Source organism: Pleurodeles waltl, chromosome 8 (assembly GCF_031143425.1).
Source record: "Pleurodeles waltl isolate 20211129_DDA chromosome 8, aPleWal1.hap1.20221129, whole genome shotgun sequence".
Taxonomy (NCBI): Eukaryota; Metazoa; Chordata; class Amphibia; order Caudata; family Salamandridae; genus Pleurodeles; species Pleurodeles waltl.
This window is the reverse complement of record NC_090447.1, coordinates 470,313,531-470,338,816: the sequence shown is the minus strand read 5'-3', so window position 1 is coordinate 470,338,816 and position 25,286 is coordinate 470,313,531. Positions and strand designations below refer to the sequence as shown.

General features: G+C 43.9%; 1 protein-coding gene across 1 annotated transcript in view; it reads right to left on the bottom strand.

The window, feature by feature from the left end:
- The window catches only part of SLC9A4 (solute carrier family 9 member A4), a 483,018-nt gene that overhangs the window by 192,476 nt on the left and 265,256 nt on the right, over positions 1 to 25,286 (bottom strand). The window contains exon 5 of the mRNA XM_069204437.1: positions 6,393 to 6,595. Coding sequence (XP_069060538.1) covers positions 6,393 to 6,595 — 203 coding nt within the window. The remainder of the gene's footprint in view (positions 1 to 6,392; positions 6,596 to 25,286) is intronic.

The following is a 25,286-nucleotide window of genomic DNA, read 5'->3' as shown; positions in this document are numbered from 1 at the left end:
TTGGAAAGTGCCTAGCTGTGGATTTTGGCCTCTAGCTTAGCCGTGCCCTAGGGAACCCTAGAAAACATATACATTTTTTAGAAGAAAACACCTAGGGTAATTCAAAATGGGGTGACTTGTGGGGCTTTCACCAGGTTCTGCTACCCAAAATCCTTTGCAAACCTCAACATTTGGCCAAAAAAATACCTTGTCCTCATATTTCGGTGACAGAAAGTTCTGGAATCTGAGAGGAGCCACAAGGTTCCTTCCACCCAGCGTTCCCCCAGTTCTCCCGATAAAAATGGTACCTCACTTGTGTGGGTAGGCCAAGTGCATGCAACAGCAAATGCCCCAAAACACTAACTGGACACATCAAAATTATCAAATACAAAACTACCTGGGTTTTTTGGTGCGGGGGCACCTGCGTTTTTGGTCCTGGGCTCAGCAACCATATAGGGAAACCTACCAAACCCAAACATTTCTAAAAACTAGAGACCCAAGGGAGTCCAGGGATTGTGTGACTTGCATCGATCTCCCAGTGTTTTATTACCCAGAATCCTCAGGATTTCTGTGTGGGATCACCGCACTGGGACAAATTTTCCTACCAACCAACGTTCCCCTCAGTCTCCCATTAAAAATGATACCTCACTTATGTAGGTGGGCCAAGTGCCTGTGACAGGGAAGAGCCAAAAACATGTTGAAATTGAGGGGGAACCAAAGCGGGTCCAAAAGTGCAGTTTGAAAAATAATATTTTTAGGCTGACAAGTGGGGCAGAATTTTTATCGGTATCGATGAAACAGTGCTGGGTGATACGAATTTTGTGGATTTCTGAAGATTCCGGAAGGTTCCAGCACAAAAATGTAGGAAAAATGTGTGATTTCCGGCAAAGTTGGAGGTTTGCAGGGCATTGTGGGTAAGAAAATGGTGCGGGGTGCATGTGAAGCACACCACCCTAGAATCACCCAGATGTTTAGTTTTTAGATGTTTCTAGGTTTTGTGGATTTTTCTAGTTCAAAAAGTGCAGCCCTCGCCTTTCCAAGTGGACGATTTTGAGAATTAGCCAAGCTCTCATGGCCCAAATTTAAAACCAAAACCCAAAAACGTCCTCTTGCTTGCTGTGTGATAAGATGTTTTAGTGTGCGGGGGTGAACTGAAAAACTGTTACCCTCTTCAGTTGGGGTGGGGGCATAACCAGGTCCATACTGGTTGGTAGCCACCACCCCACTGTTTTTCTCTTTTATTCCCTGCCCCCCAGAGTGTAGTTCAGGGATAATTGCCCCATCCGCTCACTGCTGGGCAAAACAACTTTGGCCCCATTTATTTGGGGTGGGGGTATGGCTGTACCCCACCCTCTTATTTTGAAAAACAAAAAGTTCCCTGGTCTCTGGGGGGCGGATGGGCCTTCCAAAAATAGTCCGATCTGCCCCCAAGGGGGGCAGATATGACCAACAGTAATTTGCCCCAATGCCTAAGGGGTCGCTTCCCTTGCGTTAAAGTGGTGCAAAAAAAAATCCCTGGTGCCTAGTGGTTTCTGACCCCTATGGGGGCAGATCACCCTAATAAAAATAGGCAGATCTTCCCCCAAGGGGGGAAGAAATGGCCTAAAGTAAATTTGCCCCCAGGGGAACGACCCTTGCCTAAGGGGTCGCTCCCCATGTGTGAAAAATAAGAATCCCTGGTGTCTAGTGGTTTCTGCCCCCTTCGGGCAGATTGGTCTAACAGAAATAGGCCGATCTTCCCCCAAGGGGGGCAGAAATGGCCTAAATACAATTTGCCCCACAGGGGAGCGACCCTTGCCTAAGGGGTCGCTCCTCATATATAAAAAAAAAAAAGTAAACTTAAACAAAAATGTATACCTGGTGTCCAGGGGTGCCTAAAAATATTATGCTCCCCGGGGAGTGACCTTTGCCTAACGGGTCGCTCCCCACATATAAAATATTTAAAAAAAAAAATTAGCCCTGGTGTCAAGGGGGTTTCTGCACCCCCCGGGGCAGATCGGTTTAATTATATTAGGCCGGGGGAGCAGAAATGGCCTAAAAATCATTTGGCCCCCTGGATAGTGGTCTTTGCCCAAGGGGCCACTCCCCTTATGTGTCAGTATCAAAAAAAATCCCTGGTGTCTAGTGGGCATTTCAGAAATGCTGGCGAGGACAAGAAAGGAAAGGCCTCCTCCTCCCGAGTGGAAGAGAAATGCTGAGTGTGCTGATGTCATCAGACCTCACTGGGGGGGTCGGGGTGGAAGGGGAAGCGATTCCCCTTCGGGAGGCCCTCATGGGGAGTGCCAGCACTTCCCCCGAGGGCCTATACCAGGACGTAGTGGTTACGTCTGTGGCGCCTCAGTGCCGTGCCACCGGATGTACCCACTACGTCCTTGGCGGGGAAGGGGTAAAGGATTTGCAATTCCTGCTGCTGGCAGGAGGGGTGATGCACCATAGCAGAGGATCCACCCCTGGTTGAGAGCAGTATTGAGAGTAGGCACTCTTGATTCCTAATAACATCATGAAAACCCTTGCTGATTTCTGTTTTCTTTCCCCTTAAGTTCACATCTCCCGCCTCTCACCGACATTGCCTGTCTTTATTCTTATGCTTGTCTCGACTGGCATGCTACTGTAAGTGATGTCCTGGATTATGCTCCTGATTTAGGACACTCTACCCTTTCCTGCTTCTCTGTGAAATAACCTGCTTCCATAATTGTACCTTTTCCCAGTGATTTTGCTTCTGATGGCATTAGTTGCCAATGTATCACTATTGTTCTTGCTTTTGATCACTTCAGTATCCAATATATCACTATATCTTCTTCTGTGAAGAGATTTTATGCCTTCAGGGAATGTTTACACTATATACAAACAGAGAAATAAATAAATAAATACATAAATAAATACAATAAATAAAAATCTTTTCAAATTTCAGACCTGCACATCAACCTAAATATTGGCTTCAGAGATTGGATTACAACATTTTTTAAATTGTACAATTTTATGTACTGGGTAGAATGTTGTATGTAAGGGAGTAGTTGGTGTAAATATCTGCTACCATCTTTTTTTCAAATCATGTTTATGGAGGTGGTAAAGTGTGACAAGAATTTTTGCATATATTATTGAGTTTGAATAATTTTATATTTTATTGTGACGGTGATATAGTGAGTTGATTTTTGGGTGTTGTATTTTTAGTATAATTAAGACACTGTGCTGTTGCATTGTAATTTGTGTTTAATGTTTTCTTCTTTTGTGCCCTGTTATGTTTTTTATTTTGTTCTTACACTTTGTGTTAGGTCGTTATGCTGTGTTTTGTTTTTTACTTTAGAGATTGCAGCAAATGCTGCTACATTTCCATTCAAAAGCAACATATTCTTTTAAAGTTCCTATAATAAATAACTTACTACTGTCTAAAGTTGTAAAATACCTCTGCTCAACGTCTTCAACAATGCAAAACATCAGTCAAAGGAAAACTGTCACAGAGAACTGTCTTTACTTAGCACTGCCAGAACTCACTTCATTTAAGACATCTCTTCTGTGTTACTAAAACTCGGGGACATGCTTACGAGCCCCTTGCACCACCATTGCATGAGTTTCTGTAATGCAATGGCAGTGCAAAACTTTCAATCATATTTATTAGGCCATGCAAAGCCACTTTACGTGGCTTTGAATGGCTTCATAAACCTGGAGTAAAGCAAGGCAGTGCACACCTCTGCGTTGCCTTCCTCTGTGTGGCATTCCATGGGCATTACAGTGGTTGTTTCAACGCAACATCCATGGACATTGACACATCTCCAGATTTACAAGACCTTGGAAACCTGGGGTTGCATCAAAACCTTACACCTCCTCAGGGGAGGCATAACAAGGAAGAATATCTGTATTTCTCTTTGTTTTTTCCTCTTAGGAAGAGGAAAATGCCCCCTACGATTGTTTTTGTGCAGGAAGGTGTCCCCTACTGCACAAAAATAATCTTGCATGCAATGCAGGCCCTCTTGCACCATGGTGCAAGGGTACCTACGATGGCACTAGACTGCCAAAACGGCACCAGGGCAGTGGGAAAGGACAGGAAGCGTCATATTGCTTACATACAACGCATTACTGCCCTTTTTCTTTTGATGCAGGGCAGAGCAGCAAAGAGAACTGCTGCTCTGCCCTGCCCCAGAATCCCATAAATATGGGTCCTGGTTTCTTGGGCAACTTGAGCAAGGTTCTATCTAAATTTGTTCCTTGTCAATATGCATTGATTGAAATACAGTCAAGAACTGTTTTCTTAAAATAATCTCGGGCCCTTTGTGCTGCTGTTGCATCACGTTTTGTGATCCAATGGCGGGGCAAACCTTGAACTCATATCCATAAGGCCATGCAAAGCCTCATTGATATGGAATAAGGCAAGGCAGTGCTAATTGCTGTGTTGATTTTTTCTGCACAAGGGAGGCATTCCATGGGCATTGTGTGTGTTTTCACACAACACACATGGATTTTGATGTATCCCCAGATTCACGGGAGCTTGTAAATCTTGGGATGAGTCAAAATATTACTCCTCCTCAGGGTAGGCACAACGAGGAGGAAGATATTTCTCCTTGTTTTGTCCTCTTTCTATGTGTGCTGCCAGGGTGCCCCTTCCTGCATAAAAACAATCCTGCCTACAACACAGATATCCTTGCACCATGCTATAAGGGTACCTGCAATGGTGATAGGCTGCCAAAACACCACTAGCACAGTGGGAAACGACAGGAACGCTTCATATTGCTTAACTACAGTGCATTCCTTCCCTTTCTCTCTGACGAAGGACACCACAGCAAGGTGCCTTGCTGCACTGCCCTGCATCCGAAGCCCACAAATATGGGCCCTTGTTGTTTTAGGTCTACTTATTTCCAATTGTGTAGAGGGAGCATGACAGCATGCCTTCCAAGCAGCTCTTCAGAGGCCAAAACTAGGCCACTGAACACTTTCTGTACACCAAGAAGTTGTTGTCGTCATGCAGTAGGCCATTTCGTGCAATGGGCCCTCAAGCCCCCGCTTGTAATTCAGTCTACACCATCATAAGGCACTGCAAGTCGGGGTTGCATCCTGATCTGGCCTTTGGGAACACAAATTTCTGTCAAGATTCTCAGCTCACTTATGCTCTCCGAAATACCTTACCTCACTCATTATGAGTGTTTAAGAAAGCAGAGTATACTTTCAAGAGAAAGCGCACCTTCCAGTAGCCACTTTACATGATAGGAATAGTATGTATGCACAGTGAAGAGTTTTCCTTCACTACCTTGGATTAATATATTACAATTTGATCTGGATTGCTGCCTATATTAGCCCATCAGTGCATGTGTATAGCATACATTTATTAAAAAGTGGGGTTCAATATTTCTGTATTCATTTTAGCTTTATTTTCTGGTGTTTTCATAACTTCTTTGATGTTACATCAATTGCTGCCATTAACATCAAAAGCTGTGAATTAATTTCTTTTCACAGATAATTAGTTCCAATTCCTAAGAATTGGGACAACTTGAGGCCTCTGTTCTCCCTGTGGTAATTATAACTAACCTGCCAACCTTACCCAAGTCCCCAACTTCCACAGGGCATTGCGGGTAGTGGCCCAAAGCAAACCCAACCATGGTACGACTACCAATCCGGAACCTCACTCCTCTTGCGCACTTGCATGCACTGGGCTGGTTCCCTCCTTAGTACCTATAACTTTAAGAGGAGGGTAGAGCTGCAGGCTGCATAGGTAAGTCCCCCAAAGTGGGTATGCTAAGGTAGAAAAAACACATGGGAGTGGGGTGGAGTTTCTACAAAGCCCAGCTCAAATTAGGCAAAACTGGAAATCTTTAACCAACTTTACGAAGGCTGAAATTCTGATTTCCTCCAACTACAGAAGTATAATGAATTTTTTTTTAGCTAAAGAAGCATAATGGATAGCTGCTGGTATCAGTCTTATAACAGAGCTTGTTTATATGAATATAATATCTGGCAAGGATATCACTTTAGACAATAAGGGGCATATTTATAATGCCCTAGCGCTACCTTGCACCACATTAACATCATTATTGTTTATGTTAATGTGGTCCAAAGAGGCCGAAATCTCCGCGCCGTATTTACAGAGCAGGCGTTAAAATGGGGCTTCTGTTCTTTAAAAAGAGGCCCTCTGTACTCTGCAGGAGTAGCGCAAATTTTTGTTGGCGCTACTCCTGCAGAGTACATCAATAGCGTTGTGTGAAATTATACTATTGCCCCCTACCCTGCGCCATGGTGTGCCGTATTTTAAATACGGCGCACACATGGTGGCGGTAGGGGGGTGTTAAGGAGTGCAATGAAAGTAGTGCTGCACTCAGTGCAGCACCATTTTCTATAAATCTGCACCGAAGTCACTAAAAGTAGGTGACTTGATCGAAAACTGAATGAAAATAGTATGAATACTGTAGACAACAGCAATCGCTCACCTGAATGAACACTGTGAAATATATGATTACAATAGTGGACGTGATGAACATGTTCTTCCTGGGAAAAAGAGATGTAGGTAGTAAAAATACAAGAGAAAAACTGCTGGCTCCTCTTAAACCACTATAAGCAATTATAAATTGGTCCTTTAACGTGAAGGGGAATGTTCGGAAATAGTTAATGATGGAAAATAGAAGAAAGACACCTGAAAGAAAAAGAGAAAGCAGCATTACTAATAGAAACATGCTATATAAATGAATTGTAATCTTTTCTTTTTATCATAATTCTTAGTTTCACATTTCTTTTTCTTTTCACACTCATATCAAAATCAAAATGCATATTCTCAAAAACGTGCAATGTACTTAAATCAGCAATAATGGCTGTCTGGCACCTTTGTCCTGAGCCACAATTTTCTTAACACAAATAATGGCAAACTAAACATACAAGGCTGACATATATGAGGATTTTAATATTTTGCAACATATTATGACAAGTGATGTATAGGTGACTAGATTAAACTCCAAATATTCCTTCTACTGCATGAAAATATTCAAATAATGTTTTAAACATGTGAGTTTTCTCATAGACATGTCGTAATGCATCTATTATTTTCATTGTTATATGTTGGATACCCTTACAGCCTTTTGGGAGTTCCTTGAGGTACCATTAAAATTGTTCCCCAATTGTAACACGAGATAACACTTGGTGCCCTTGGTAGCTTTTCTAAGTAGGAATATTGATGGAAAGACTAAGTGCAAGTATGAGAGAACAAGGATGAAATACCAGGTGATAATGCCTTTCAAATCCAATGGTCTAGCATTTAACAACTAAGTGAAACCGTGCATTGCCCTTCTGTATCTATTTTTCACAATGTCCCTCCACAATTGTGGATCGTTGTGATGGTGTGTAGCCATGGAGCGCTGGTCCTAAGAAGAAAGAAGAAAGCTGTGTTGGATTTTTGACCTTGGTTCTTTCTGAAATGGCCTTAGTGATCAAATAGAATTGGTCATACTTATTTCAAAATCTTTGAATATGCTTCCATGGAACACCGTAGTAGGAACTGAGAATAGCAGGCACAAAGTAAAATGACTGTTGACACCATGTTACTGTGAGCCTTATTTATATAACTACAGTATTCATCTGCTTAGTTCTCATTACCTTGTTAACAATATTTAGCTCCAGTACCAGAACACATGGAATATTTACTAGGTGCACTTAAGCTTCTAGGAAGCATCCCTATAGCATGCATACCTTAAGTGTGAACAAGTTCAAGTTTTTTTTCATGCTTTCACTATTCACCTAAAGCTTCACTGATACACACACATTTCTGAAATTTTCTTATTAGCAGCAGTGCTCTTCCTAGACCATTTTGGTGCAGGCCCCGGAGAAACACATGACAATAGCTTGTTATGTATGGGGCTTGTTAGAAATGGGGTCTTTGGTTGGCAGTCAGGTTACCCCCGTCCAAGCAAGGACCCTCACTCTAGTCAGGGTAAGTCACAAACAATCCAAATTATCTGGTAGCTTAGCACTGAGCAGTCAGGCTTAACTTAGAAGGCAATGTGTAAAGTATTTGTGCAATAAATCATACAATAACACAATATAACACCACAAAAATACACCACACAGTGTTTAAAAAAATATATATTTATCTGGATATTTGTAGGTCAAAAGGATCAAAGGTGCAATAAATAAATGTAGGGATATCACTGAAAAGTGTTGTAAGGTGTCTTAAGTCTTTTAAAAGCAAACAAAGTCTCTTTCAGGCACAAAGTACCTGATTCGAGTGAAAAATCTCTGCAAAGGCCCCGCAAAGGAGGAGAAGCATGGAAACAAAGGGGTGTGCTTCGATTTCTCGTGCTGCACATGGCGATGCGTCGTTTAGTTTCCATGCAGGGACAGCTTCGTGTCGATTTCTGGTGCTCGGTCGTGGATCCTCTTCGGGTTGCAGGGTTTTCAGATGCCCGGGGCCTGTGCGCGGAATCCTGGACTTGCGGAGTGAAGTCACCAGCGCTGTGTCTTTCCGGTGGGCGTTGCATGGAAGCTTCTTCCACACTGCAGGTGCTGCGTCGATTTCCCCTCTGGAAGTCGGGCTGGGGGGGTCCCAGGTTGGCTGTGCGACGATCCGGTGGGCCGTGCGTCGAAGTTCCAGTCGCAACGCAGGCACTGCGTCAATCTTCTCCTTGCAAAGTCGCACTGCGTCATTCCAGTTTGCCGTGCGGTGAATTTCTCACCGCAGGGCAGGCTGTGCGTCAGTTTTAGCATGCGGTGCATCAAATTTTCACAGCACAAGAATTCCCGTGCAAGAGAGAAGTCTTTTTTGGTCCTCAGACTTCAGGGAACAGGAGGCAAGCTCTATCCAAGCCCTTGGAGAGCACTTCTTCACCTCAGCCAGAGAGCAGAAAGGCAGCAGGGCAACAGCAAGGCAGCAGCCCTTCACAGAAAGCAGTCAGGTGAGTCCTTTGGGCAGCTAGGCAGTTCTTCTTGGCAGGATGCAGGTTCTGGTTCCAGTTATCTTCTCTAGGAAGTGTTTGAGTTGGAAGGGGAAGAGGCCCTGTTTATATACCCAAATGTGCCTTTGAAGTGGGGGGGACTTTAAAGAGTAGATTAGAAGTGCACCAGGTCCCCTTTCAGTTCAATCCTGTCTGACAGGGTCCCAGTAGGGGGTGTGGCAGTCCTTTGTGTGAGAGCAGGCCCCCCACCCTCCCAGCCCAGGAAGACTCATTCAAAATGCAGATGTATGCAAGTGAGGCTAAGTATCCTGTGTTTAAGGTGTGTCTGAGTGAATGCACAAGGAGCTGTCAACTAAACTCAGCCAGACGTGGATTGTAAGGCACAGAAAAATGTAAGCGCAGAGAATGCTCACTTTATAAAAAGTGGCATTTCTAAAATAGTAATATTAAATCTAACTTTACCAGTCAGCAGGATTTTATATCACCATTCAGGCCATACTAAATGTGGCCTTCCTACTCCTTTCAGATCAGCAGCTACCATTCAATGTATGAGGGCAGCCCCAATGTTAGCCTATTAAGGGAGCAGGCCTCACAGCAGTGTAAAAACAAATTTGGGAATTTTTACACTACCAGGACATGTAAACTACATAGGTACATGCCCTGCCTTTTGCCAACACAGCACCCTGCCCTATGGGTTACCTAGGGCATACCTTAGGGGTGTGTTATATGTAGAACAAGGGGAGTCTTTAGGCTTAGCAAGTACTTTTAAATGCCAAGTCGAATTGGCAGTGAAACTGCTCACCCAGGCCTTACAATGGCAGGCCTGAGACAAGGTTAAGGGGCTACTTAAGTGGGTGGCACAACCAGTGCTGCAGGCCCATTAGTGACATTTAATCTACAGACCCTGGGCACATATAGTGCACACTACCAGTGAATTATTAGTAAATTTAATAGTCCAATTGAGTATGATCCAATGAATGTTACCATGTTTAAAGGGAGAGAGCATATGCACTTTAGCACGGGTTAGCAGTGGTAAAGTGATCAGAGTCTAAAAACCAACAAAAACAGTGTCCAAAAAGTGGAGGGAGGCAGGCAAAAAGTTAGGGGTGACCACCCTAAGGCTGTCAGGTCTAACAGGGCTTCACCCCTCACTTGGTATATTTCGAAGTACTGCAATTATTACAGGTTAATATTACTTAATTTAATGTTACTCAATATATATTCCTCAAGACAGTGAACACCTGTGTTGACCTTTCCAGGATCCAGACTTGTGATCTGCAGAACATATCAGACTGATGCCACTTGTGATAACCCACTGGATCATCATACCGACACCTCCTGACTATCTCTAATGTGCTGAGCTGTGGTGTTTATTAGGTTCTTTTATTTTTAGCTACTCATTTCTGTCATGACTGCTTTAAAAACTAGATACACCATGGATATTTTTATAAATAAGGCTTACTATGAGAAATGCGGTTGTTGGTTGACTGGGGTGTAAGCCTTGGTCAAGCAACTGCCACAATCCCTTGCAGGATTAACCACAAAAATCCACTAAGTTAAGTTGGACACAACCTTAAGTACCCTGGGACAAAAGCAGCCAGGCTTAACTTAGAGGCAATGTGTAAAGTATGTATGCAGTACACAAAAGAAAAATCCCACATCAATGTGGAATTATAGAGAAAATTGTAATAAAGTATTTAACATCAATATGACAAAAATCCAATTAGTACAATCAGAGTTATGATTTTTTAAAGTTTTTATTCAAAACTAGTATCTAAAAGATCAAAGCACCAGCCACAGACATCTAGTCAGGCAAGGCTGGATCAAAGTCGAAAAACTATTAGGCCAGGGAGGAGTTTGCAGAGTCTCACTATGTGGAACTCCACAGAGTACTAAAAAAACTAGCTGTGCTACGTAGAAATCTGCAGGTGGGCAGAGATTCCTTGCTGTCCCCGTTCACATTGCATTTTACATAAAATGCAATGAGAAGTACATTCCTGCATACAAAATCATGAGTGAGCGGCACCACATCGTTCGCATGGGCACGGCAATTTCGTTTTTCTTACTCTGTTCATGGTGCTAGGACTGTTTTCTGAATACTTCTATATCTTTTCAATCCTCCTCCTTCATAATTAATCTACACCTGACTTTTATTGATTATATTAGTGTGGGTTTTTTGTCTGTGAATTTTAATTTTTTTTCTTTGTTTTGTATTTTCGTGACTCTTTGTATTTTTATTTTCCCATTTCCTTCCTTCCTTCCTTCCTTCCTTCCTGCCTTCCTTCCTTCCTTCTTTCCTTCCTTCCCTCCTTATCCTGTTTCTTTTCCTGTTGTTTACCCAATCCAGCGCCGTGGCAGAGCAGGGGAGCAATGCCACCAGGCCCCTAGAGCATCCAGCAGCAGCCACCTACCTTTTGTGAGGTGGTGCCTCCAAAGGGTGCAACCCGGCCAATCTTTTGTGAGGTATAGGTGGCAGCACTGTTTTTCTATCTGCAGTGCCACCTCTCTTCCATGCTGGCCTGGCAACGGGTACCCCCTGTAGGAGCATCAGCTGTGTTGGGGGAGGGTGTGCAGGTTTGTGCAGCACCCCAGCCAGGTCCAGCGCACCACCCAACAGCTGAAGCACCATGGGGCAGATATCCTTGACGGGGAGCAGGACCAGCTGGACCTGCTAGGCATCAAGATTCCAGGGCTCAGTGAGTATTAATTATATTATTTGTTGTGTTTGTGCTAATGCTAACCTTTTTTCTGAAAAACATGCTGGTTACACTCAGAGGTAAATTAAGTTTAGTTTACGTTAAGAATATTATTATTTGATCCAGTTTAAGCTAGGAAGGTGCCCCGCACTACCTAATCATACTCATGGGCTCGTCGGATCGCTTTGCCTGATCATTTAAGAAGCCATTGCAATGCAGACTTCTCTGACCTCCTTTCCACATTGCGAATTAGTGATATCAGTGAGTTAGCGTTCTCTTTGACTTTTACCTATGTAGCTCGTACAGTCTCAAGCAATTTCATAGTGAGTGTAGTGCTACAAGTATGCATCTATGCATTGCAAAAAAGGGAGACTGAGTTGGTCCTTCAAGGGGATCGAGAAATAAGAGTAGAATCAAAGATCATTCATTGCAGCGCATTAGTTCCAAATGTAGTTTTTGTTACGGACATTTGAGCTAATTATAGCCAACTCAAGGATAGTCGATCTGATTTAGATAAGTACAATATTACTTTGTTTGCCTTCTATGATAATTTTGTGGAGATTAACTGTACCACTAATCTATTTAGTTATCTTTATTTCTTATACCAGCACCCAAGGGCAAGAAGATGGTTAGTGCTGAGGTGGGTTCGGGAAGAGCAGGGGAGGAGAAGGAGGCACCGACCACCAGCATCACTGCTGAGGGCTCTGCTCACCCAAGTAAGTCCTATTATTTATTATTATTATTATTTCCCTAACTTTTACTTCTGACTACTATTATAATATTTTCAATTTTGCCTTGTTTATTTTTTTATACTGTCCACTTTTTTTCCAACTCCCCTATCCAAATTTTGTTTAATTCCTGTCATCCCTGCATTATCTTTTTTTCTTTCTTGTATTGACCATTATTATTCTACCTCTTCATTGCACTTCAATGATTCTGAGTCATCATCATCATAGGCTATAGCTCTATCCTTCCATTACAAAACAGTTTTGGTTGGCTTGATTACCTGGCTCTTCTAACATTGTGAACCAACAAAATGCCCAGAATGCTATTTTTGGTAAAAAATACTGCAGTGCTAACCGAACTGTTGCGATGTATTGCGGTTGCTTTTTTTTAATTTAAAAAATGGAGGGAAGTGAATCTGGCATCTAAAAAATGTATATTTTGTTTCTAGCCACAATGACCACCAGTGGCACTGGTTCAAGTACTGATGCAGGAGGAGAGTCAGTTGGAGGGGGAGAAGCGGCAGCAGGGATGGGCGGCGGTAAATCACACTGCTTGCTTATTCACAATTACTATTATACTCACTAGCTACAAGGGGGTCATCATGATTGTGAAGCCCCCACTTTACCTCTTTTATCTGCAATTCAGCAAAACCTCACATAATGTGCAATACAAATGATGGTTTGATGGAAAAGGAAAAGATTTGAAGGCTAAAAGAAAGGGTGGGTAAAATGAGTGAAAGGAAAGGATGCATGGGTGGGTAAAAGGATGAGTGGTTGAGTATTGGGTAAATGGGTGGATTGGATGATTGAAAGAAAGGGTGGAAACTGAATGGATGGATAATGGATTGGACATTTCAGTGAAAGACTGGATGACACAAAAGTAAAGCTTAAATCATGGTGGATATGGGTGAATAAAGTAGGAAGAATTAAAGGATGATTGAAAAAATGCTTGGAGGAATAAACAAGGGAGCTCTTCTGGAGAGGGGTATGCTGCTCACCTACTTTGCTTGATTTGTTTTATGGTTATCAAAGCTATGGCTCAAAGTGGAGGGTATGTTAACTGGCCTTTGACTCACTGTATTTGTAAAGCGAGGCTGATATGTATCACACTCATCATCATTCAGCAACCCCTTCCCCGCCCATGGCATTTCACCACCCATGACCGAAGAACTGCTGTATGTTTTGATTTGTGACTGTAGTGCCGGCTGTGCAATGTGTGTCTGGTTCAGTTAATGCAGCATTTAGAAAGTTTTCAATGCACTGCAAACCAAACACATAAGGTGTGTTGCCCTTAGTCCAGTTAACCACCTCTTAGTACTTTACTCCTTTATTCTTTCCAAAGTTCCTTCGCCCCAAGATACCAAAAAAACTGAACAAACATTCTTGCCATGTGCCACATTTATTTGGCCATGTGAAGTGTTTCCGAAATATATTTCAAGGTTTCCTATAACAGATTTATTTTATGCCTGTTCAGATGTTTCCCTTTAGAGTTTCATCCATACAGTTAATGAATAAGCTAAAGCTTAGGTACATGATGAATCAATAATCAGTGACACCCCTCTAATCTATAGCAAAACCTCTACCTACCCGCCTAATCCCTCTGCCTTACCCTGTAGTACAGTAAGACAAGTTTCCTTCCCTTACTGCTCAGCAAACCAATTTGTTGGAAATAATTTGTGGTGGTGGGTAAGGCCAGTGAGTAAAGTGGGATTAGTAAGTGCCTGATTTGATTTCAAGTTTGGCATAAGGGATACTCTGTGACAAAAGTAACAAATACAATCTGAATATCCTGTTCCATTCCATGCAGTGCAGTGCATAATTTTCCTCACCGTCTAATTATGGCAGGAAGGATGATATATCCACATTTTATACGTGAAGTGTGTGACTTAGTATCTCCATTATTATTCACTTGCCTCTTTGGAGTCAGGGTAGAAACCATGTGAAAGGCATTTGGAGATGAGCAGGGCCACTGCAATTAAAGATATATAAATAAAGCTTCCCCAGCTTCTTACAGTAGCTAAGCACCCCAAACCCTGGCTATCATGCCTCCGTTAATTTGGCACAAGAACTTATTCCCCAGTGCATAATGCCTTACTCATAGATGAGGTAACTGGTTTTTATTTTTCCACTAAAAGTGTCTGTTTTCTACCACACAGTCAGTGTTTTTAATGTGAGACACGTGTATATAAACACATAAAATTGGCCCTGTGAATCTCCTAATCATAATCACATCAAATTCCAATCAAATTCCAATGTCCCTAGGGGACCAGCAATGTACTGCTACTGTGCCATCCACAAATTACTTTTCATGAAGTGTTTTCTCACAGCACTGTTTGCAATTAGTCTTTTTTACTTTGTGTGTCTCAATATAGCTACTCCTGCTGGTCGAACAGCGCCTCCCACCAGGCAGGAGACAGCAGCTCGTCTGTAGTGTCAGAGGCTTGAGACTACACAGCCTGAATACCTGCGGCTGGTGATCCTGGAGGATGAAGATGTGGAAATGGCTGCCTCTGACCCAGGACCCAGTCCAGCAGGATGCTAGTCCCAGCCTCCAGCCTCCCGGCCCGTACATCACCGGCACTGCCACCAGCTGTCAGAGAATCTGAATGCACCTGCTGCCACCCCCTCCCACTGTCACAGGGCAATATTCCATCATATCCTGCAGCGGATGGACTGTATGATGAGTCAGCTCTCTAGGATCGAGCAGAGCCTGGACCAGCTCCAGACTCAAATAGGCAAAGCCCTCGTCTGGGCCATTTGTTTAATTGTTTGTTTTGACAGGAGGGACTTGTTGAGAGTGGAGGGGTGGGGAGGGAGTTGGGACAGGGTTGTACTTTAGACTTTTATAGGACTATTTGGGGACAAGGCTATCTGGTTGTGGAAGGGGTGGGACTGTAGTGGGTGGAAAGGGTGGGTTTTCTATTTGTTAAACATGCAAGGGGATATCTATTTACTTTATGTATGCCTCAAATGTTTATTGTGGTGTTTTAGTTTTCACTGCTGTCTTTTAGTGTAGTATGTTTTTTAAATCTGCTAAAAAAGTGTATGTCGTTTACCTTTGCTCTACTGCCCTATGTAACAATATTGAAAATTAGGGGATGATTATCATTGCCTATTTTGCATACAAAAGCCTAGATACACACAAACAACATCTTCTTCAGTAGAAGTTAATTACCAACTAAATAAGTTCACTTCAATCCATAGTTCTACTCTTACCTGAATAGCTGAAGGGAGGGCTGAAACCTAATTCTTCTTACTACAGGGTTTTCCCAAGGTGGCATCTTATCTTAACTTAAGGGGGTAATAGTAGTAGCAGGCTAGCATGCTAACAGAAAAGACACAAGCTGCCACTCCCACCTATGTGAACTCCATTTGCTGGATTAATCAAAGGAGTATCAATCACTGCCAACTAGATTGAAAGAAAACAGAGAGTTAGTTCTTCATATAGTATGCCAAAATTTCAAGACAACTGAGACCAGACTGCCACAATGACAGTAATTAACACACAACAAAGAAGACCGACCTGATATGATAATAAAAACTAGCATATTAACACTTTCCGAGCAAAGTGGAGCTTGTATTTAAAAAATAAACTTAGGAAATGAAATCCTTGAATCACGAGAAGTGGGCTCAGAGTCAGGAGTGGTTGGACAAAGTTAAGCATTTACAGAACATGCAACACAAGGCTTTAATAATGATATTGATAGGGCCGGTGTGGAATATTACTCAGGTAATAGAAGGTCATGCAGTGAGTTGGTATCACTTTCCCCACATTCGCCCCAACAAGTGTGTGATACATTGATGGAGTAAAATTAAGTCACACCTCAATACATCAAACAGGCAAGGGGAAGAGGGTTAGGGGCTCAATGAATGGATGGGAAAGGGGATTTGGGAAATGTGTGACAAAGGTAAATACTACCCAAATAAACCATACAAATATTCATCAAGGTGCTGAGCACACCCCCTCATTACTCTGTTGTTGAAGGAAACAATCAAGGGGTAAGTATGACAGAGTTCAGTTAAATGCATTGCAAACAGTCCTTCGGCCCCTGAGAGACCCACAATAGTATAGATCTAAATGGTATGTCTTCTAGATTTGAAAAATAAAAGTTATGTAGGATTATAGTTCTAAAAGTTATGATTGTTAAATGAAAAATGATACTGTATTGCCAAATTGAGCAGTGCATCTCCATTCTTCTTGGAATGTCTGTTGTTCTTGACTGTCTGGTTGAATCTATCAGGTAGGTAAGCTGGAGTGTTGATCTTTCACCAAGTTTTGTTCATGCAGGAGAGGACTAGGATAAGATCTGCATACTAAGAAACAGTAACTGTATTATAGAGTAAAGGAGAATGAATAAAGGAAGCAAGGTAAGCTTCATGAGGAGTCAGGAGGGTATCAATCAGACTCAGAGGCAAAATATAAAGAAGAGTTTAACGTTTGAGCCAACAATGCAGCAAACACACACTCATCAGCCTTTTCCCAAATCAATGCACCTCTCTCCAGTCGACAGAGGTGAGTAAGTTCTAGCCCTCCGAGTCTTCTCGATCATCATGATTTTTCTTTGATGTCAATCATTTGCTCCTTGTAGCTGTTGATGTGGTCCCACCCTGTGTCCTCCAATCCTCATCCTCCTGATTCTGAGGAACTTTGTCCTAGTCCCAAACCGAGCAAGGTATACCTGTGTAGTCAAGTACACTGCTGTTGAAGAACAAATAGAGAAACAGAACCAGAGTTGTTTGCGTACATTTGTGTTTGGTAACTAAAGTGACTGGTCTGGTCACTGAGGAGCTAAAAAAAAGGAGTGGACCCTGCTGGGCAAATTTTGCTAAGTTTGAAAGGCCAATCACTTTCAGGAGAAAATGATCACCCATCAGCCACCAAACATTGCAAATCATTGAAATCAAGTTAAGAATTGTTGGACTCCCTCCCTCACTGTCAGCCACAACATACATCATCAGTAATCGCTTATAATCACTCAACATATCAACACTTGTTGGTGAAATAGTTAGTAGTTACCTCTTCAAATTCATGCATGGTGGCTGATACAAAATAGTATCTCCTCTTTGATGGTAACAACATATTGGAATTTGGCAGTGACACTGGCATTCTTTTAACCAATGATCTTCTAGGATAGCCCAGCTTGATGATGTAAAACAAAAAAAAAATAAGCAATGGCTTGTAAGAGAGGCAGGTATTGTCTTGAATGTCCTGAAGGAAATGTGGGGGCTTCGTCACTGCACACTGGTCCAGCTCCATTCCGCCCATATATGTGATTATTATAAATTGTGGGGCAGTATAAATCTGATACAAACAATGTTCCACTAGTGACTTTATTTTTGCAAAGAAAGAAAGAAGATCAATGAGAAATAAATAAAACGTTCTATGGTGGTCGTGGCAACTAAGTCCAGGAAGTTTGTCCTTAAACGTAGGCGTTTCACCCAGAAGTTGGTCAACAAACACACTTGATTCTGACCAATCATCATCTTCTTTCTCCTGTGGTGTTTGGGTAACAGTGTAATCAGGTGATATAAAATGCTGGTTCATTTTGATCATGTTCTTCTTACTGTAACAACTGCACCAGCTGCACTGAACACATGTTCAGCAGATACACTGGCTACAAGACAAGCCAGATACTTTATTGCCAGCCTTCTGAGCTCTGGCCATAGGCGCATCTTCCCATACTAATAGACCAATGGGCTTTTATCCATATGCACCTGTTTTGGGTCATCCAGATACTTCTGGAACATCCTCTGAAGTGTCAGTGGTGCTGCCACTTGCTTGACCTCTTTTGCCTTCGACTCTTCACTGGACTTAAGACCTGCCACTTGAAACCAAGCCAATGCAGGGGTTGGGTCAGATTCTTCTCATACTATTGTTGCTGGTGTTCTTGTTGCTGGCGTTAGCTGCTGTGAGACAAAACAACCCTCTCTGGAAGTTGAAGACAGCACACCAAATGTGCATAGTGGGACTCTAACTTCCAGCCATTCTTCTTCCAGATCTCTGGCTTTCTCAACAATCCATCTCTTGTATTTTCAAACATCCCCTTCAGAAAAATGAATGAAAGTGCAAATAATTTATTTTTAGTGTGGATCAAGTAAGGTGGTACAGATGTAATCTTTCGACTTGATAATGTCATTTTGCAGCTTTGCATTACAAGACAAGTGATACATTAGGCTCTCAACGAAGGCATGCGCTTCTGAGTTTTCATTCACACCACCGAGTGCGAACCTTTCAGACACTTTCTGTAGGAGGCTGGCCTGGTTTGTAGTGGGTACCTGAGGTACTTACACCTTATACCGGGTCCTGTTATCCCTTATTAGTGAAATGTAGGCAGTGTTCTAGCAGCTTAAGCTGTCTATAGGTAGCTGTAGCAGAGCAGCTTAGGTTGAACTAGGAGACATGCAAAGCTCCTGCAATACCACTATAGTTACACAGTACTTATATACAATAAAAGACAATAGTCAGTGTTACCAAAAATAAAGGTACTTTATTTTAGGGACACAAAGCCAAACATATCTTAGAGGCAATACTCCTTTTGGAGGTAAGTATTATACACAATATATATACTAGTAACCAAAATCAGGTAAGTAAACAGTCATAGAATAGTGCAAACAGTAGAAAGTACAAAAGATTGCAATGGGCCTAGGGGCAACACAAACCATATACTAAAATAGTGGAATGCAAATCACAAATTCCCCCCTAGGCAAGTGTAGTGTGTAGAGGGGCACTGGGAGTGTAAGAAAACACCAAAAGTAAGTAAACTACCCCACCCCAGAGCCCAGAAAAGCAGGAGTAAAGTACAGCAAGTTTCCACAGTACACACTACAAGTCATGATAAGAGATTTTGCAAGATTCAAGCAAGACTGCAAGCACCAAATGATGGATTCCTGGACCTGAAGACCAATGGAGAGAGGAGACCAAGTCCAGAAGTTGAAGAAGAGTCGAGGAAGGGCAGGAGCCCCTGTCAACCTAGAAGAAAGTGGATTCTCCGGTAAGAAGAACAGGACAGAAGAGCACCAAAGACAATGGCTGCAGGTTCCTGCTTGGTGCAGGTGATGTCCCATGTCAAGTTGTTGGATGCAGGCTGTTTGTGTCGCTGGATTCTGCCAACAAGCCTTAGTTCACACAAGTACGCGGTTTGCATCAAAATGGAGTTGCCTGGACCCGGGAGGGACCTGAGGGTCTCAACTCTGACTGAGGAGAAAAAGGGGGCTCTCAGCACTTCAGGGAGCCCACAAAAGACCAGGCGTTACTCACGGGAGTCCCAGAACATGGGGGCAAAGAAGATGCAAAGTGCGGTTGTCGCGGCACTACTAAGGAAAGTCACATGCCGCCGTGAACAACTCAGCAAGTTGTGCATCGCAGGATGGAGTGTGGAGAAGATGCGGTACACTGGGGTACTGTCGCAGCACGGGGAGGCAAGCTCTTACCTCCACCAAATTTGGACAGCTGGACCTTAGGACAGTCTGGATCATGTTGGTCTACCACCTGTGTTCCAGGGAGCACGCTCGTCATCAGAACAGAAGTCCTAGAGTACCGGTTGTTGTTGCAGAAGAGTGCCTGCAGCAGCAGTGAAGTGACTGTGTCACTCCACAGGAGATTCCTTCAGTTCTTCTGGTGCAGGATGAAGACAAGCAGTCCTCAGAGCGGGCACACCTTGGAAACTGTTGCAAATGCTGGCTGGAGCTAAAGTTGCAGGTCACAGGAGTCATCCTGGATACTGTGTTGCAGTTACAGCGGTTCCTGGAGCAGTCTGCGGTTGATCTGACGGTCAGAAGCTGAAGCAGAGGATAGAGAGGATTCCTGGAGGAATCTTGCAAGCTGAATCTGAGGAGAGACCCTAAATAGCCCTCAGCAAGGGGATTGGCTACCTACCCAGGTATGCACCTAACATGAGGGGTCTCTGACGTCACCTGCTGGCACTGGCCACTCAGAGGTCTCCAGAGTGTCCCCTTGGATCTTAGAATCCAAGATGGCTAATGCCAGGTGCACACTGGAGGAGCTCTGGGCACCCCCTCTGGGGTGGTGATGGACAGGGTAGTGGTCACTTCCCTTTCCTTTGACCAGTTTTGGGCCAGAGAGGGGACTGGGGGTCCCTGGCCCAGTGTAGACTGGCTTATGCAAGGAGGGTATCATCTGTACCATTCAAAGCATTTCCAGAGGCTCTAGGAGGCTACCCCTCCCAAGCCTGTAACACCTATTTCAAAAGGGAGATGCTGTAACACCCTCCTCCCAAAGGAAATGCATTGTTCTGTCTTCCTGGGATTGAGCTTATCAGTCCCCAAGAGGGCAGACACCTGTCTGTGAGGTGGCAGCAGCTAGGGCTGCAGTAGAAACCTCAGAGAGCTGGTTTGGCAGTACTGGGGGTTCATGGTGGAGCCCCCAGGGTGCATGGGATTGGCCCCCCAATACCATATTCGGAATGGGGGGGGCAATTCCATGAACTTAGACACCTCACATGGCCATATTCGGAATTACCATTGTGAAACTAAATATAGGTATTGTCCTATATTTAGTGCACATGTGCAATGGTATCCCCGCACTCACGAAGTCCGGATAATTGGCCCTGGACAATGTGGGGGCACCTTTGCTAGTGCAAGGGTGCACTCACACACAGTAACTTTGCACCTAGCCTTTAGTAAATGAAGGTTAGACATATAGGTGACTTGGCTGTGAAATAGTGTAGGCAATATTTCACTCAGGCTGCAATGGCAGTCCTGAAGAAAGGTTTGTCTGAGCTCCTTATGGGTGGCAAAAGAAATGCTGCAACCCATAAGGATCTCCTGGAACCCCAATGCCCTAGTTACCTAGGTACCATATACTAGGAACTTATAAGGGGGTTACAGTGTGCCAATTAGAATTGGAATATGGAGTCACTAATAGTGACAAATTTGGTAAGCAGAGAGTGCATAAGCACTGGAGTACTGGTTAGCAGAACTTCAGTGACACAGTTAAGCATACTGAGAACACACACATTGGCCACAAACTATGAGCACTGGGGTCCTGGCTAGCAAGTTCCCAGTGAGACAGGCAAAGCACATTGACAAATAGGGTTTTAAGTATGAGCCCTGGGGTCCTGGCTAGCAAGAACCCAGTGAGACAGGCAAAGCACACTGACAAATAGGGTTTTAACTATGAGCACTGGGGTCCTGGCTAGCAGGATCCTACAGTGAGACAGTAAAAATGCACTGACAAACACTCACAAACAGGCCAAAAGAGGGGGTAACCATGCAAGAAAGAGGCTACTTTCTCACACCTTCTTTAGATGCTCCTGTAGCAAATGCAACAATGGGATAACTTGTCCCATTGTACTTTCCTGCTTGCTAACTTCCTGCGTGAAAACCTCAAAAGGGAGCAGCATCTGTATCAGGCATTTGACTAAGCCCCATTTGTCTGCATTCGTGGTCATAGCTTTCCCAAATGCATCCCCTCCCCTTAGAATGACACAGTCATTGACCAGGCTGTATTGCTCAAACAGACACTGCAACACCTTCTGTATCAGAGCTTTAACTGGTACTCTGTTACCGTGATGAATAATCTGCAACTGCTTCTGAGCTTTAAAAGAATGGCTGAAATGAGTGCAGATTCATTTGCAGATGGTCCGTATGTTACTGACTATGTCTTGCACAACCAGGTTGATGATGTGTGCCAAACACAAGACCCTCAGATAGCCACCATCTGCCATGGCCTTGACTATGTTACTGCTACTGTTCGTGGCAATAAATCCAATTCATAGACTTCTGGGTTGCAGCCATTCAGACACCTTGTTGGTAAATTCATCCAAGATGTGTGCAGCTACATGGAATTTCTCCATGGCAAACATGGCTACTTGTTGCATGCCACCGAATGCTCCTAAAAATTTCTTCAGGGCCAAAACCTGTAGATAACTTTTGCTTTACCCCCTGCAAAAGAGATACAGTCCCATGGCGGTAATATGGTGGAAAGTACTGCCAACAGGCTGGCAGTACTTTCCACCATATTATGACATTGGCGGTTTGGCTGATAGATAGCAATCTCCAGCCTGGCAGCCGTCACTGTGCAGCCTGCGGGATCATGACCCTGCCTACTGCCATTGTTTTCGTGGCTTCCTTACCGCCATGAAAACCATGGCGGTAGGCACTATCAGTGACAGGGAATCCCTTCCCTGTCACTGATAGGGGTTTTCGTACCACCCCCACAGCCCTCCCCAAATTCCTCCACCCCCCTTCCTCTCCAGACCCCCCTTTATTCACGCCCCTCCCTTCACACATGGACACACGCATACACACACCCATTCCCACATTCAGCCACGCATGCATACATCCATTCAAACACACATCCGCACACACTTACATACATACATGCAGACACGCATTCACACAACTCAACATACACCCACTCACACCTCCAGATATGCACACAAATACAACACACACACACACACCCGCATACACGCACGCACAGACATACACATACACACCCCCACACACAACGCCCCCTTCCTTGTCAGAGAACCCACTTACCTGAGTCCAGGAGGTATTCTGGCAGGAGACGGGATGGGGCGCTGCTGCCAGCAGCAGTGTCGGCCAGCAGAACACCATCAGGCCATATTATTTCTCATTATACAGCTGGCAGCAGCACCACCTTACCGCCACCCACCGGCATGGCCACAGCGGGATTTCCGCCATCCTTCTGGCGTAAATCTGGCTGTGGTCGTAATCCAGCGGACAGCTGGTAGCTGCAGCGATGGTGTTTTGGCAGCTGTCGCCACTGCGGTAGGCGGTTTTTACCGCCAAGGTCCGAATGAGGACCACAGTGTGCAGTGATGCACATGTAATCAGTAGCCTGACAACTGGTTTACATGTTTGTCATCAGGTGGATATTGCAGACAACACTTTGCTACAAAGTTTGTCCAACCAATTGCAGCACATTGTGATGCAGCACTGGAACAGCAACTCTGGCTAAATAAGTCCAACTTGAAACCTTTCATTTCAGGCAAATGGCTGCTATAAACTTTGAGAATCCCACGCCTTCCACAAAAGAAAAAGGGAGGAGGTCCAGCGCTAACATTTTTGCCAGCTTCCCATAGTACAGAAATACCATTGGTTGGCTGCGATCATAGGGACCCTATGGCTTAATCATGCCCATAATAGTAGATTTTCTGGATTTTCTTCTTTTGTGGGGCCATTGATGCACGTGACTTTTAAGATATGGGTGGTGGTAGACTCAATGTGCGTCATGGTGCTGTCAACGAATGCTGTGGCGTCTCCATCTGACTCTTGTCTTCCTGTGCCATTGTGAGGTTGCTGAGATGGGTGATTCTGGCACACTGCTGTGGACATGGCTGCTTTGCATGAGAAGGCTACTCTCTTATCCTCACCTTCCACTGTGATTTGATGTTTCCTGGAGCTGTTCACCTTCACCACAGAAACCACATTCACAAAAATGTTTAAGGTGCTCCTCCCACCGGATTGCGTGAGGTTTTCATATGGGTCATCTGGCTCCAGTACCATAATGTGAAACAGGCTTACCTCGACGAACACTCAAGTGACAAATGGAGCATATCACAATGTTCTCCTCCTGTTTGCTAATCATAAAAAAATCCCAAACTGCGGAGAAGTACTTTCGTTCTGAGCCAATGATTGAGGAAGAACTGGTGGTAGGTGGGTGTGGCATTTGCCTCTCTTCAGTGCATACTTTTACTGAGATACGGGTTGTTGCAGATCTCTGCCGGGTCTTACAAATATGGGAGCTGGCGTGCCTGTGCCACATCCCTTGAAGCAGGTGGACAGTAATTTTGGACTCCTTTGTGTCAGCTTCCACAATGACTGGCTCATCATCATACCTCTCAACATCATTCTCCTCCATGATTCTAAGGCTTTCTGGATCTTTTCTGGCCCCTAGCCTCTCATGGCCTCTCCCGGACTCTTTCAGGGTCCACTCCATGTCTCAATCATTGTGATCTGAAGGGGTGACTGTAGAAGATGGTGAGGTAGTACCCTTCCTTTTTCTTGCTGGAGATCTGGGAGACATTGATTCTAAAAGAGAAGATTCTTGCTCAGCTGCAAGCTTGACCTCCTATTCTGCTCCAACTTCGGGAAGATCTTCTATTGCTAGCTACAGATGCTGTCCACTTAGCTCTGTTTCCTGTAATGATTGGGTACTACTCTGTGAAAGGGAAAAATTTAATTCAGCGTCACTGCTCGTCCGCGTTGACATGATTGCCGTGGCTACCTTACTGACAGACATGGTCTTGGGCTCAGGTTGGGGTGGTGCTGTTGATGTGGGAGTGCTGCTCCTAGGTTGCTCCCCAGAGGCTGCTGTGGCAAGCACACGTCTTCCGAAAAGGTTGTGGTTGGCACGCCACTGGTGGAAAGATGCTTCTTCCCACTGACCACTTTAATGGGATCAACTTTCTTTGTGGCCATCTTAAATGTCTTAGTTGGAACTGGCACTAAGCTGCACAAGCGAAAGAGATTGGAGGACTAACTGTAGAGGCCTTTTCTTTGGCAGTACTGCAGGTGAAGCGATGTCTCTTCTTTTGTGCACCCAAAAGCAACCAAGCAAGAAAAACATGTAGTTAGTGAAATGTGACATTGTTGCATGTTGAAATACTACAGACAAATGCAATATTAGTGTAGTTGGTTACTTATGTAATAAACACCAATTTAATCAAACATTGTAAAGTCAAACCACACAGCCACACCATAAAATTGCATTTCAGGGAGCACAACATGCAAATATAGCTCTTTGCTTTATCTTCATCTTTTTTAAAGACGACACCTATGGTGGTCAGAGAGAGATGCATTGGTAACTGGCATAATCCTTAAAAAACCTATGGGGGCAAAGTGGGCCAAGGGAAATGGAATAATCAGTAAAAAATGGATTATCCTGCTGATTTGTCTTCAGTACACCTGTAGGAAAGTACCATCTTGCCTGGCATGTTACCCCCATTTTTCACTGTATATATGTTGTTTTAGTTGTATGTGTCACTGGGACCCTGGTAACCCAGGGCCCCAGTGCTCATAAGTGTGCCTGAATG